Source organism: Octopus sinensis, linkage group LG4 (assembly GCF_006345805.1).
Source record: "Octopus sinensis linkage group LG4, ASM634580v1, whole genome shotgun sequence".
Classification (NCBI taxonomy): Eukaryota; Metazoa; Mollusca; class Cephalopoda; order Octopoda; family Octopodidae; genus Octopus; species Octopus sinensis.
The window spans coordinates 86,649,646-86,666,320 of NC_043000.1; the positions used below are offsets into that span (position 1 = coordinate 86,649,646).

The 16,675-nt window shown below is 34.1% G+C and overlaps 1 protein-coding gene across 4 annotated transcripts in view; it reads left to right on the forward strand.

Annotated features, from left to right (window-relative positions):
- LOC115210771 (furin) overlaps positions 1-16,675 on the forward strand; it is a 219,710-nt gene that overhangs the window by 55,115 nt on the left and 147,920 nt on the right. For all 4 annotated transcript variants that reach the window (XR_004998783.1, XM_029779490.2, XM_029779491.2 and 1 more), the window contains exon 2: positions 5,389-5,487. Coding sequence is in view for 3 of the 4 variants with exons in the window: in XM_029779490.2 (XP_029635350.1) it covers positions 5,389-5,487 (99 nt within the window). In the remaining variant the exon portion in view is untranslated. The remainder of the gene's footprint in view (positions 1-5,388; positions 5,488-16,675) is intronic.

Here is a 16,675-nt window from a genome sequence, read left to right on the forward strand (position 1 = left end):
CCTTTTCCAACTTGTTCTTAACCTGGCTTCTATACATTCAAATGAACCACCTTCCTTGTTAATTACATTGCCTAGAAAACAAAAGCTATCAATTACATCTAGTGAGCCATCTAGGCATTTAAGAGAAAATATTTCTGGTTTGCACATAGTTTGTGTTGCTCCAGTGCATGTGTCACATGCAAAGTTTATTTTCTCTGTTAGTCTGCCTGTGAATTCACACCTCTTGAGTCCATAGCTTACATTGAGTAGTGTGTATGGAGTTAATATTAACTTTTCTTCATATCAAGCAAGGCCATTTCCCTAAAGATACTAGGGTTCAGGTCTTCTTTCCTACTTACTAAAATCTTCAGCTTTACTAATATTACTTTGAGGCCTCTTGATTCTAGGTTTAGCTTCCATGCCTGCGAATTTCCTAATTCCGCTGTAGTTTCAGCTGTAAGATATCATGCACACACACACACAACCCTCTCATATCTGCTATTACGAACCACCCCACTTTTGTCCCCCACTCTCCCACCTCACATATCATCTCTGTATTTCCGATGTATCTACAGGCCTATACTGCTGTATTGCCACTTATCACGTCCTCCTTCCTGAGCTGCTCTTTTTTCTTTCACCTCCTCTCCTTACTGATATTTACCATTGACTACATATCTACTCTTGTTCATCATGCGCTACATTTATCTTTAACCATCTGTCACTTTCTTTTCACACTTTAATGAACTTATCCACCTACCCTTACTAATTTTTGCTTGTCTTCTTTCTTGTACTCGCCTTCTTGTATCTTGAAAGTATGCTTGGACAGTTCATCACCACCATCACAGTCTTCCTTCCAGTTACTTCCACCCTTATATAATGTGGTATAGCCATGCATCTGCTCTGCAGCAAAATACTTGTTTCTGTCCTTTTATCATACTTTAGCCTTTCACCATCTGACAGACTGCCACCCTTTCCACTACTCAAGTCAGTCAGTGGTGGGGTGGTGCTTTTTCTTTGTCTTGCATATCACTTGGCAACCTCACTAGTGCCAGTATCATGACAAATGCACCCAGTACATATTCTAAGGTGAGTAGTGCCAGGAAGAGCATCCATCACAGAAGCTGCACCACTTGATCCTGATGCTGTCCTCCATCCCACCAGATCCTGTAAAGCCATCCAACCCATACCAGCATGGAACATGGATACTAAAGGATACATACATGGACATCAGGGTTATCATGTGTTATTCAGGCCCAAACCTTTATCAGGCTCCTTTGCCATGCTGTATATATGTTGGAATTCTATTTATCAGCATCCTATTTATTGATATCATGTCACTTCGTAATTATCTTTCCTTATTCAGAAATTCCTTGAAAACAATGTTGCATAATTTTCCAGAAGGAACATAAACAAAAAGATTGCTTGAACTTAAGTCTTTTATGTGTATGTAAGCATCAATATGAGATGATATATATATATATATATAATATTTAAAAGCAGTTATGTTTAGAATATTTACTGTTACAATATATTTTATTCATTGGGATGAGTGTCATCAGAAGTACCTATTCAACATCTGCTATAAGCAGCGATATGTTGTAGTTCTACTATATTAGAACTTTCAGTCTAAAATAAGTACAAACTATTATGCCTCACACAATATCTGTGAAACAAATGTGTTGCAGAGATTAAAACTTAAAAGAGAGATATTTATTCTTAATTTAAAAGAAAAGCAGCCCACACTCAGATGTTTAATTGGTTAGGTGTCCAACTGGTTGGTGATAAATATGTGATTGGCATTTCATCAGCTGTTCTGTTTTATTTAGTTGTTGTTGTTTTTTGTTCTTTTTAACGTTTAGTACATAATGTGTGTGCACACATTTATATTTCCACATCTAACTACTCATGTACCGGCACATAAAATATCACTGTTTTCTATTATTTTGTTGGCAAGGATAAAAATACAGTTAGTAAAGCAGGCATGAAATGAAAAATGATAATAGCAATGCTGTTGCATCTTGCTATTTATCTTACATTTCTGCTGAATGACTCAAATTCAGCTTGCACTAAAACAACAACTAACATTTAGATATGTTGTTTCAGCTAATTAAAGTGATTGTTTTTGTAAAAAAAAAAAAAAAAAAATGAATAACAGAAATCCACAAATTGTTTTTTATACCATTTTTTAAAAAATAAAGTGCATGAAATAGTTGTAATATAAAAATGTAAAAACTTCTTTTTAATTTAATATGTTAGATGAATCTTTTTAGAAATTGCTTCTGTAAGGAAGAGTGCTGTTAGACAGATAAGAAATGAGAACTGTTAATGGTAGACAGTTTCTGATAAATGTTCATTCTTCTGTAGAGTACTTCTCAGGGGAAAGAAAAATTCTTGTATTATTTTAATTGTAGTGAAGATGCTGTTTCTGAGAAAAGAAAAATCAAGACACCAAAAATAAATGATCTTAGACATTGAAAAGTTTCCTATTTCTCTATAAATTCAATCTTTTTAACAGAATGATAATCTAAAAACTAAGTTAAGAATGCTAAACTAACAGGAATATGTTTTGAACAATTAAAAATTAAAATACAAACACACATATATGTCAGCATCATTGTCATTTAAATGTCCACTTTGCCATGCTTGTTTGTATGGGTCAGATGGAATTTATTGCAGCAGATTTTTTTATGGCCAGATGCCCTTCTTTTCACCAATTCACTCCCGTTTTCTCAGAATACTAGAAATAAATGACATTGTGGGACAGTGACACTCATAATTCCCACATGATGTCAAAACAAGGTGACACACACACACTTGTGGGACCAGATTTGAAACCATGTTGTTAAGAGGCAAAATTTTCAAACATACAGCTATGCTTGCACTGATATATATATATATATATATATATACATATATATATATATATAACTATTTAGTTTTGGGATACAATTCATAAAATATTGAATTCCTACTATTTGTAATATTTCAGTTTTAAGGTCTGAAACCCACGTCTTGATGACATTTTAATCTAATTTATTTTTCATGTATTATTTTAACCAATCAGAGACCTGTAGTCTGTTTCATGTCTTTGGGCTTCTGCAACCATGAACAGACTATTTTACCTCTCCCTCTCTCTCTTTTTTTCACCTTGATCAAACAATCTGTTCTCCTGGCTATCTCAAATTATAAGACACATTGGGCTCCATAAAAAAATCATTTGCTGATTTCTATTTCCACCAGTTTATAAACACATACATATTTTTATAGTTGCACAGCACAGTATGTATCTATAGGCACATTTTTTTTTCTATGACAGGACAGTTTGTTTCTTTTTAAGCTCATTTATGATAACAGATAAGAGACTTCCCACCTATGTCAAAACTTAATGTTATAACTACAATATTAGTTATTACACCAGTTTTTTTTTTATTTTTATTCTTAGGTAACCATATACTTACAGCAGTTTCCTTCAGGCTAACAACCCAACTCTCTGGTTTTCACTTAGCTCTTTTCAGTTCACTTTCCTGCAGACCCACTTGCATGAAAGCACATACAATAATCATATCCTACAGATTCATCTGTATGCATTATGAAGATTCATTTACATATTATACAAATATGCAGATCTCCCAACACATTTTGTAACTTGCACAGGGGTGGTAAACTGAATTTTGGGGTAGTAGACTCAACCTATTGCCTAGTTTAACACTAGCATCTAGTCCACTCTGTTGCAAGCATATGGGCCAGATCTTTGGTTTAAGGGTACCTCCCTCCCTTCTGAATAAAGATTTAAAAAAAAAAAATACATGGTAGATTTCTGTCATTCCATTGACTATATCACCATTTGTATCTTTCAATTCTGTTGATATATCTGCATAATCATTCAGTGTTTTGCTACCTATTGTTTCATATTGATTCTTATTCATTGTTGCTTCTCCAATAATCTGGAAGGAGCTTTGTGTAGTTACTTCATTTGGATGTCACTTTAGTTTAATAATTTCGTCACATGTTATATGTACAAATCTGAAATGAGTTGACTGTTAGTGATTTTTGACTATTTAAATTGTTTCTTTTCTTCGTTCCATTTAGCAGCAATCTTGAACAAGCTATTTTGCTTTGTTTCTCTCTCTCTCTCTCTCTCTCTCTCTCTCTCTCTCTCTCTCTCATATAGAAAATCGGTTCCATTTTCTATCTTGAATCTTAAGTTGTGTTGATTTAAATGAGAAATCATTAGTCAATTGCTACTTCCGCCAGTTTAAAAACTTGTTGTTTGCTTTTATCTGTCTTCTGAGTGTTATCTATTTGTACACATTTGATGTACAAATATCACACTTTTTTTTTACATCTCAACATGAGCATATGTATGTGCATTCCACAGCCTAATATACACATCTCACTTTTAATAATATTGTATAACAAAAGTTATTTTTTATTATTGAAGTTTCTTGGTTTGTATTTTCTAACCTGTACTCACACCACATACTGTCAAACTACTGATACCAGGAAATAAAGGGAAAATGCTACATAATAACTGCTGTTATCTCTGCAATCATTCCCTTAATTTTCTTCAAGCCTAAAATGAAATGGTCTATTTTTTTTATACCCATTTTCCCTACTAATAGGTTTTTGAAGGTCTAAACATTTGCTTTTTTTCAATTGCTAACTACCTACTTGTGATAGGGGATATGAAATTGGTCATGTTGATCAATATATACACAACTTAAATATTCATTTCTACTCTAAGCACAAGGCCCAAAATTTTGAGGGAGGGGCCAGTTGATTAAATTGAGATCAGTATGCAACTGGTACTTAATTTATTGACCATGAAAGAATGAAAGGCAAAGTTGACCTCTGTGGAATTTGAACTCAGAACATAAAGACAGACGAAATACTGCTAAGCATTTCGCCCGGTATGCTAATGTTTCTGCCAGCTCACCACCTTACACAGCTTAAATTTTGTTATAGATATGTCTGTATCACAATAATGTAATAGCTGTAAGAAATCTTAATCCTTTTTGTTCTTATAAATCATTGCTAAAATTTATTTTCCCCGTTTTTTAAGTTGTCTCAAAATGATTAAGTTTTTATATTTGACATCATACTAACTTCATCATTTTTCAAATATATTTGTAATATTTCAGATTGAGCTAAGGTGGCAAGTGGCATTCTGTCCATCTTTATGGCCTGACTTCAAATTCTGCTGAGGTCAACTTTGCCTTTCATCCTTTTGGGATCAATAAAATAAGTACCGTTTGAGTACTAGGGGCAATGTAATCAACTGCCCACTCCCTAAAATTGCTGGTCTTGTGCCAAAATTTGAAACCAGTATTCCAGATTAAGCTATTGCCAGTTTAGCTATGCTAATTAAATAATTTTATTACAGTGCCATTTTCATTTCATATATTTCAGATCATGCCCGACTTCTATCATATACAACATAAAAAAGTAGCCAAGCGATCTATTTATGCCAGTAAATCTCATCAAGTGGCCTTAGCAGCAGAACCACAGGTATGTTTCTCCTTTGAATTTATTAATAATAAATTGGTTTTACTAAATAACTATGTACATTAGATCTACATAACTATGTACATTAGATGTACTATGTAATTGATGCTGCCTTGTTTTGCATTAAGTGGAGGATGATTAAAATTCACCAAATATGTGTATGGCTTCAAACTGGAGATTTCTTTTGATTCTAGCTTTCTTTATTTTCCTGTGATGTTTAAAGACACCTGCATAATTATAATTTTAAAATTCAGTACATGAGTAAACATAGATGAAATAAAAGAAAAGCCCAACACTTTGTCTCTACTAACAGAGCTTAGTAATTATCCTAAATTAGTTTCAGAACTAATTTAAGATTATAACTGACAGGCAATTTCATAGCTTAAATGTCTGAATTGAAATCTTATGAAAAGTCGTTTTTTTTCCCTATCATTACTATAATGGCCTCTGTTTCTTGGCTCTTTATCTCCTACCTCAAACATTAAGGTTCCCCACCTCCCAACCACTTGTCTTCCCATCTTTTATCACCTTTTACTTCTTGACCCAGTGCTAACTGCTGTATCCAGTCCTTTGTCTCCTGAATATGGGCCTTCTGGAATCTGCTCTCTTCTCATGTCTTTTTGCAGATGTTGGCCTACAACAGTCTAAATAGAACATTATGCCACTGAATTCACTAATCTCAGAGAACCTGCAAAGGTTGTGGGCAATGCCCTTTTCTTCATACTCAGCAAATAAAAAAAAAAAAGGAAAATCTTAATGGCGCTGTAGTTTGGAAATTCAGTTATAAAATTTTTTTATGATTTACCAACTCCACAGTAGGGTCTTCAGGCTTATTTTGGTTGCATTGCTGTGCTGACTTTTGAAATTCTTCAATAGATACTTTTACTACAAGACTCAGCTAATTTCTCCAAATCTTCCAAATTGGCAATTTGCATTCTCCATTGAATACTGCTGGTACTATTTTTCATACAATTCCAAGAAGTCATTGCCTGCTTCTGGCCATAGCTTCTTTCAAAATATATTCATGCAGTTCTCACTTGCTTCATCCCAAGGTATTTTGACATGATCTATGACCTTTATAGATATTTCATTTTTTCCTCAAGTCCTTGATTGACATTCAACTTGGCTGCCTGTTTCTACAACAAATTGTTTGAAAGTGCAGCAAAGGTGGAAGTAAGCCTTGATATTAGAAATTACATCCTGATTTATGAGTTGGAGGTACAAAGTAGTATTTGATGGTAGGTACTTTGACAGAAATGTAGATCTGAAGGATGTCAATAATAACCTATTATCAATTGCTAACAATACTTTAGTTTCAAGGTTGTGCTATTTACAATATCTTTACACCACTGGACAAAAGTATGAAAGTAACTACTGTGTGAAAATTCCTATTGCCACCCTATCCTTCTTGCTCCGAATCACAAATAGATGTTATCTAAATTGGTGAACCATTTTCTGAATGATTAGTAGCTATTGGTTTCAGTATGAAAGCCTTTTGAAGCACTACTGCCATGTAGAGGTGTTAGTCTTTTCAAGCCTTTCAATCAGAACCTTTTTTTTCCCTCAGATGAAAGTGTAGGATGACATTTTTCACCAGAAAAGAACTTTCATCTGTTGAATACAAAATGGTGAGGGAGGGTAGTTGTCATATTTGGTGATACTCTAAAGAACCTAGGGAAATCCTTTGGCTGCCTAGAAATCCTCTTGCAGCTTTACAAGACATACAGATGCTTTGTAAGTTCTGGTGCTTTAAATTTCTGAATCCAAACACTGCAAACTGTGAATGATTCTGAATTATCTCTTCTTTGTAAATGCCTATAGATGCTCCTTGTTTTATCCATTATGATAAGTTGGCTTATTAGCATGTTGCATTGTGTTACATTACCCACTCATTTAGTGAGTATATCTTTACACATTTTGTTTTTATACAAAAATTTATGTTAATTTGTTCATCACGGCAGAAGTCTTTAATTTGTCTGCAATTTTCAAGGGTTGTAATTGTTATGACCAATATTAAAGTCTTACCTGCATATATCCAATATTTACCAGCTTCCAATCACCTCAACACTTGCAATTTTGCATTCAGTGTCATGGTTTGCCTTATAACCATAGATGAACTTTTAGCACTTGCAGTTCTAAGATAAATTCCACTCATGATGGCTAACAAATTCTGTGAAAAATTTGGTTGTGTGTAAAAGTATGCATAAATGTGAATTATAATTTTTTACATGTTTACATAAAATTATTATCATAACAGTATTGTGCTTTTCTACTGAAAATAGCATCTCGAAGAAAAATTCACTATAGTGAATCATTGCTAAACAGAGGGTATAATATTGCTAAAATCATACCCTTAACTTTTTGTTACCGTATTTCTGACAAACTACACTACTTGTATTTCAATTAATTTTGAAAAATAATTGAGTAAAATAACTTTGTCATTATTAAGTTGATGTTTGGAATATAAATTAACATGAAATTTTAATGGAGAGTTTTAATTTAGATCACTTTAAATAGGATGTTTGTACCAATGAACCAAGGGTGTTGTCAGGCAGTTTGGTATCAAAGAATTAAGACTTCACTCCCCCTTCAGGACCAGGAAATATTTCAACACTTATCAGTTACTGATAAGTTTCTTTAAAGCTCAAGTATGACCCACATTGCTGCACTACTTACATGTTTGCTGTAGCTACATGCAAACCTTCTAGGCTGTTTAAGAAGAAACAATGTAGCTGATGACAAACATTTGCTTGCCAACCTTCTACAATCACTAGTGCACAGATATGTTGTTTCTGCTGCCTCTCCTTCTGCTAAAATGCCTTATTTCTTGCTCCCAAAACCTGCAGTAAATTGTTTCTCAATCTTCCATACCTAAAATTGTAACTCTCCACAAGTTTATGTCTGCCTTTTTAGAAATCAACCTTCAAAAGATCAAACTGAATCTTGATCCCTTCAGTTTCGGTTGCCCTCTGAATTTTTTGAGTGGCTAGACATCTTGTTCCAATGAACTATTAAATTCATATGGCCATGTTCTTTACTTTTATATAATAGCTCAAATGCAAAAATTAATACCCAGGCATGGCTGTATGGTAAGAAGTTTGCTTCCCAATGGAACCTTATAATTCCAGGTTCAGTTCCACTGCATGGCACCTTGGCAAGTGTCTTGAGCCAACCAAATCCGTGTGACTCAATTTAGTAGATGGAAACCGAAAGACGCTGCATGAGTTTTTGTGTCTGTGTCTGTCTCCCACCACCGCTTAAAAACTGGTGCAGGTTTGTTTACATCCCTGTAACTTAGCAGTTCGACAAAAAGACCAATAGAATAAGAACCAGGCTTTAAAAAAATAAATACTGGGGTCATTTCATTCAACTAAAAATTCAAGGCAGTGCTCCAGTATGGCTGCTGTCTGATGACTGAGACAAGAGATGGAAAGACGAGACCCATATTTGTTTTTGAAAATCAATATTTTCTCAAGGAGTGCAGCTCACATGTTATGTCTAGCATACTGCAGTTGCCACAGGCATGCCATTTGTTCCATTCCTCTAACAAGATATATACCTCCTTTGACCATGCACACCCAATACATTTACATTTCTTGTCACAAGTCAGTAAGAGAGCTTCTTTATGGTTGCTTAACCCATTAGAAATAGCAACCAAATCTCCCTCAAATTGCATTTTACTGTCTTAATAACATGACAGGCAAAATAGAAATACAAAAAGAAATTAGTCAGCTTGGTCAGGTCAGATTTAGTGGTTAAACATCTCGTCATCCATATTCTAATTCCCCAAGTGCCAATCTTTCCTTTTACTGAACTCAAGAATTATTTACTATGTTTTACTTTCAGCCATCAACCTTCAAAGGTTGAAGCTCATCAGTCTTGGAGGGCCTTTAGACTATGAACACCTCCTCTATTCCTTTCATTTAATATTAAGCCAGTAGCATTCTGATTGCTCTGTCAAATTTAATGCTTATTCATTCACATTGTTTTAAATTCATCATGCATTACCTTGTAGCTTGGAAATTTCAATGTGATTGATATTTTTAGGATGACTTTGTAGGATAGGTGTGAGAGGCTGGATATGGCCATTTTGAACATAAAACAGGTAAAATATTTGGGCCAGATATGACCAGTTTAAGTACTAAAGGGTTAATTCTAATTCTTCTTCATGGGTGCAAACATCGCTATATGGTTAAGAAATCTGATTTGCAATCACGTGGTTTAGAGTTCAGTCTCATTGAGCTGTGCCTTGTGAAACTTTTTACCACAGTTCTAAGTTTCCTCTGTTGGGTCAACAAGATCTGTGGAAGCCCATCAAATGGGCTGCATCTGTTCATAAGTGATATACCTTAATCTGTTACCCAGTTTAACACCACAATCTGGTTCTTGGATGTCTTTTGTGAAGGCCCTATATAAAAAGGTAATGAGCATTGCTCTCCCTCTTCTAAGCCATAGAAAACATTATTTGTGAAGTTAACTTTTTAGTAAAGTCACTGTTAACGCTTGTAGTCCTGTAATGAAAGATTTCAATGAAATGTTGCTTGTGTAGAACAAAAGTCATAAAAATATAATTATTGCATAAATTTGGATGAAATGGCAATTGAGGTAAATTGTGAACATGGTTTTTATCTGTTGTCATATCACTGTCACCTGCCAAAGTAACTTAAATACAGTTAAGTTGAATACATGTAGATGATCTCGCATACTTTCTACCAGATATTTCTGGGGAGCTGATTTCTCATTTTAGAACTGAATTTATGCTGCAGGTAGTCTCTGTAACTTGAAAGCTGCACAACTCACATAAGTAAAAGGATTCCAAAATATACCTTCATCTCCTCCATTCAGAACTTTTGAAAGGCTCCACAAATTAGTGCTATTTTCTCTTGTTCCAATAACTACACACTCCTCAAAACCCACAAGTATGTGGAGACCTACATTTAAAATGTATCAGTAAATTAATGGTTTTTAATTCTTACCATTTCCAAGAGCATTGATGCAATCAACTATATGACTACTCTAATCCTGTTCAGAATCAATTAATTCCGTTTCTTAGATCACTGGTGCTTATAGATACACTGAAATGTCACTAATTATTTTATCCCAGCTCAAGCACTTTTCACTAATAATAAATCTTTAATAAATAGCATTGAATTCTAACTCCCTTCTTGAGATATTAACTGCCATTATGCTTTAGAATCAAAAGAAGGAAAAGTTCAAAGAAATTCACTCAATAAAATGCAAAAAAATAAATACATATAGTGCAAACAGGAAGTCTTTTGACAGAAAGTTCTTTCTAGAATGAGATTAAACTTTGTTTCTTGCAAAAGAGCTGAGTCACAGTTTTCAATCTCAAACAATATTACTTCAATTTCAGTTTGGGATTTCAAGAGTTGCTTTTGGGAATGTCTTCATTTTTGTTTTTTCTATTTTTTAAGGAAGGTATGCCTATTTAATCTAATTTCCATGTGCATTTTCTGAACTGATCAACTTCTCTCTATTAGATCAGTTCCTTTTTTTAAACAAATTATGAAAACATATTTACAGTAGAAAAATGTTAAAATAGCAGCAAAATCATGATTCTTCACAGGTATTTGTCTATCATTTTCATACCTCTATTGATAGGAATATAATTTGATTCAAACACCTATTATAATTAATCATTATACTAATATTCTCAGGTGGTTAACTGGTATTGTTAGCATGTCAAAATGTATAGCAGCATTTTATCCATCTTTTAGTACATATTCCACTGAGGTTTACTTTGCCTTTCATCCTTTTGAGGTGGATAAATTATGTACCACTCAAGCACAGGGATCAATGTAATCAGATAACTTCCCCCTCCCAAAAACTTTCAGGCCTTGTGCCTCTAGGAGATAAAGGATTATACTCAATATTCTACTGCCCATGGTATCTTTCTTCCATTAGTATCATGTCTTGGTGAAAATATTTACCTTTATTTTTACAGTACTTGCTATATTTTTCTGAATATAGCTAACAGTGAATTTTTCCACTCTTCTACATTCAAGTTTATTGAAAAGTAATAAAATCTTGCTTTCAGTCAATTGATTGTAATTTGGAGCTTTTATGCTGCCAAGGTTTTGAATCAAATGATACACTTATATGGCTTCTAACTCAAATTCATATATCCTGTTCTCAAAAATGCCATCTTCCATCAGTTCTTTATTTTGTGGTCCAATAAAAATACCACCATTTAATTTTGGTTCAGTTACATCTAAGAACTTATAGTAACAGTCTTTCAATGCTCTTTTATCATTATGAAGAGCTTTTAGGAAAATATTATGCATCATAAATTTATATACAATAGTTATAGGTTATATACAATAGTTGTAGGTGCAAACATCGTTGCTTCGCAACCACAGGTTCAGTCCCACTGTGTAGCACACTGGGCAAGTGTCTAGTATAGCTCTGAACTGACCAAGGCCTTGCAAATGAATTTGGTACATGGTAACTGAAAGAAACCTATTATATATATATATATATATATATATATATATGTATGTCTTTGTCCCTGTGTCTTATCACATGATAGTTGTAAACAAGTGTCACTATCATGTCTGGTATTGGGAAATATTATCTTGCTTGGAAATGGGTGAGGGTTGCTATAAAAAAATGTTCTATGTCCACTCAGTTATCTCAGTCACTAGAAATAAGTATTTTATACAACAATCTCAAAGACATGTTACTACTTGCATATCAGCATAAATAGTCCAATCTACTCATACTTATTTACTATTTGAAGCAAGAGTTTCATATTTTGAGGGCAGACAAGTGATCTACTTTTAAATAAGATTGATGATAAATTAATTCTTCAAATATAAGCATGAAATCAAATGATTTCTAATCATCTGATTTATATATCCCAATTTATTCAATTAAATTTTTTTTTATTACTCAAGATAAACGACAATTTTTTTCTAAAGCATTTTGCAAAGGCATTCTTTAACATTCCTATGCATATAATTTTTCTTTAATTTGTAAATAATTTCTCCGGTTTACCTTAACCCTAAAGACATGACAATAGAAATATTTTGTTAAAAAAAACAAAATTATATTATTTAGACATGTAACATTTCAAATAATAATAGATATACTATGATAATTTAACATCAAGAAGTAACACATTGTTTCAATTGGAACAATAATGGTATTTCATAGAATATCTCTCATATTTAGCCTGAACAAGGTGTCTGAGCTAAATTTGACAGTTTACATAAAAGCAAAGAAAGCTCAATAGCCCATCCAAAAATAAATGTTCTTTATAAAAATCAAAAATATATCAACTAGGTTATGGTTGAGAGATAACGTTTCACTCAAAGTTGCCATCTCCAGCTGCTTCTACTACCTCAAGATGGCTATGGAACCTGATGCCTGCATTCCTCACTGTATCCGTGGGAAGATCTTCAAACACCTCCCTGATCTTGGCCACAGCTTGGCCATGGTGTTGCAGGCAGAGTGGTTGGTATCTTCCTCAACCATGACCCATACACAGTAATCCATGGGAGAATTAGGAGGCCAGAAATTGGGGCTGGTGAAGTCTCAGAAATTCTTTGACAACCACTTCTGACTCTTTCCAGAGGTATGGCTAAAAGCCAAATTCTGCTGCCACACACATAGCCTTCCAGCTGCAACCCTCTCCAGCCAGAAATTGACCAGTCTCCAGGTGTTTCACATAGCCATCTAAATTGAGCCTAAGGCCCTATTCAAAGATGTGGGAATGAATTCTGGTTTGTAAACACTGACAGAATACCTTCTGTGTCCCTTCTTGCTGGCCATAGCTTCCAAGTTACTATTGCAGCTGTCCATATCATATCATATCATGTATTACAGCCTTTACTGTGTTCACAAAGCATTGGGTAGCAATCATGATGTTGGCATTTTTGGTACCCAATGTGAATCATCATAATACAGGTAACTCTTTTTCAGTATTCAGGTGGCTTCCAGTCCTCTATGTCAGCTAACTTTTTCTCAACTACAACTTTAATCTTTATGCTCTCCAATGCCATTGCCTATTTACCAATACATCAAACTTTTCCTGAAAAACAGGAGGCATAAAATTGTCAAGTTTAGCCAAACACCCTACTTATGTGTGTGTAAAGAGAGAGAGAGAGAGATTCTGTAATGATTTCTTAGCTATAACAGACTGAAATGGCTTGTCAGTAAGAACTTCTCAACAATTTATTTTCCTTTATTTGAAAATATCTCAAAATTTTATAAGACTATTAAAGAACCTAAGTAAGGTTAACATCACCTTATATATTTTAACTCCTCACCTGCATTGCTCAAAGGTTTTACCAACTTTTATCTCCTATTTAAGCAAATAACAGTACTCTCTTTATATACATAAAAAAACCCAACTGATTATGTATTTCTTCCTCCACTTGTAGAGAGGTTATATGCCTTCAGTCATTTGATTCTGATGTGTCACCTATACTGCTAAGCACTTTATAAGTATGAAACTCTATTACCAGCCATATCTTTTACTTTCTTAAAAAAATACATTACTGCTCTAATGCTTTAGAGTGTCCTTTTTCGGATATAGGAACTACTGTCAATATATATATATATATATATATATATCCCCATAGTAACAAAACCAATTCATCCAGAAACCCCATTCACTACCACACAAATCAATAGCATATCACTTAAAATATATGTCCTCAAGGACTGGTTTTTTTTTAAAAAGTCAACCAAGGACAAAGATTTGCACCCAAATCACAACTTTCAACATTAATAAAACATAATCAATACAAAACAAAAGCATATAATAACAATGTAAACAATGCAATATAATAAATAACAAGAATTCTAAAATATAAATAGATGTGTATAAAATTCATATCTCATTTCAAAGGTTTCTTTTTTACAAAGATGTTATTACTGCTAAATAACATCAGTGATATGTAGAATGAAAGAACAATTAAATTTTTGATTTGCATTTATAAATAAATGTAAAAATGATTATAAATCAACAATTGAAAAATCACATTGCTCACCTGAGTTTAATAGGCTATTCAGCCAAAGTGAAGGGCAACATGAAACTAGGATTAGGTGGAAATTTTTGAGGAGGAAAAGTCATCTCTTTTAAGTATCTTTGGCGAATGTCTCATCAGGGTCTGTTACTTAAGAAAAAACAATAGAAGCAGAAAGGTTTTAAGTCACTTTTTAAAGAATGCATGCAGGATGGATTTCTATAAGCTATTCCAAAAATATTGCAACAGTTTCTAAGAAAAATAGTTGATACTTAGCTCAATATCCTCTAAGAAAAAGTGATAGGGTCTTGTAAGGTCTTTCAGCTCACTCTAGATTTAAAAAAATAATAAATCCATTTTGGCTGTTCTCTTGAGAGAACTCCTTTTGGATGATTTTGGCCCTCCTCCTTAATGTCAGTCATTGTTATCCAGCTTCTTTGTGATCAGGCTTCCTCAGGTCGTTGATGAAAAGTTCTCTTTTGTGTTTCTTAAGCAAGCTATTCATATCCCCTTCATTCATCTCCAGGCCCATAGGTTTATTCACATAGAATTTTTTCAACGACAAACTGTATCAGATGTTTCAAAGCCCTTTAAAGAAACTGCGTCAGGTCACAGTGCTTTTTAAGAAGTGTTTAGATACTTAGAGGTAAGCCCTCCTCATGATTTCACCATGAAATGAACCTCATTTGCATTGATAAGGTGGTTCTTCTAAAACCCTATTAATGGTTAATGTCCCATTACTAGAAGTTGCTTCAAAACAGGTCCTGAATAGATGGTTTGTGTACACTTTTAAAATTTGCTCTCAGTTGCTAATCCATGAGCTGTAGCATAGGAGTGACATTGGGAGCAAGAATTGAATTTTGATTGAATCAAACACCTGTGGCATTACTCCAGAATTCCCACTCTTGATTAGGAAGGGGTATGCTGGAGCACTATCAATAACAAGAAGAGCCTTCATTGTAAGACATCAGTGAAACACAGTGGATAAGTTCCTGGTAATAAAAGTCTGAGATGGAAAGCCATTGGGCACTAAACCTATTCTTGTTTTGCCTTCAGATTGCCTGAAGTTTCACCCTATCCTTCATGTACCGAGAATTTGATTTCTTCTTGTGGGGTATAGGTCCTCTTAGGTATTAGAAAAAGGAAAATCCAGTCTCATTGCAGTTAAAATAATTGTTGAGAAGAAAAATTACACTTAGAAGCTCACAAAATTTGGTACAGTAACACAAACATTTTTCTAAAAGATTCAGACCCACCTTTGCTGGTTTTAAATTCTACTTGCTTTACATTGCTCTCAACACTAGTAATAGAAGCATCACTCTGAAACTGTTCATGAAGAGACTTCTCTTTTTCACAACAAAATGTTTCTCTTACTGTATGACCAGCAAATTGTTTCTCTTTGAAAGATTATTTTTTTTCCATCTCTTCAGTATTTGAGGTATGAATATTATGAAATCTGCATATACTTTTAACCACTGATGCACTGTATAGTTCATCCTTTCTTTTAAAAATGGTATAGATTGTAGATTCAGCCAATCCATATTCCACGCTTAACTCAGTACTACTTTCTCTCTTAGAAATCCTTTTCTTTATTTCCACAGTAATTTTCTTTTGTACAGGTTTTGCTTCAGTAAGGTAAATATTTCTATTAAAAAAAGTTAAACACAATATTGATTTCTATATAAAAAAAAACTTTTATCCTCAAGCAAATTCCATTGAAATGATATAACAATGCTGAATGATGATACAAACTCAAGGAAAGACATGTGGTAGGCTCAGAAATTAGTTTCTTTCCTTGTGCAGAGATTGTGCATTTTCTTTTGCATTTGTCAAATTGTGTATGTGGGCCCAAGTGACCTTTCATTACCGTAATATTCATTCATCATCATCATCATCGTTTAACGTCCATTTTCCGTGCTAGCATGGGTTGGACAGTTCAACTGGGGTCTGGGAAGCCAGAAGGCTGCACCAGGCCCAGTCTGATCTGGCAGTGTTTCTACAGCTGGATGCCCTTCCTAACGCCAACCACTCTGTGAGTGTAGTGGGTGCTTTGTACGTGCCACCTGCACAGGTGCCAGACGAGGCCAGCAAACGGCCACGATCGGATGGTGCTTTTTACGTGCCACCGGCACCGGGGGCCAGGCAAGGCTGGCAATGGCCACAATCGGATGGTGCTTTTTACATGCCACCGGCACGGA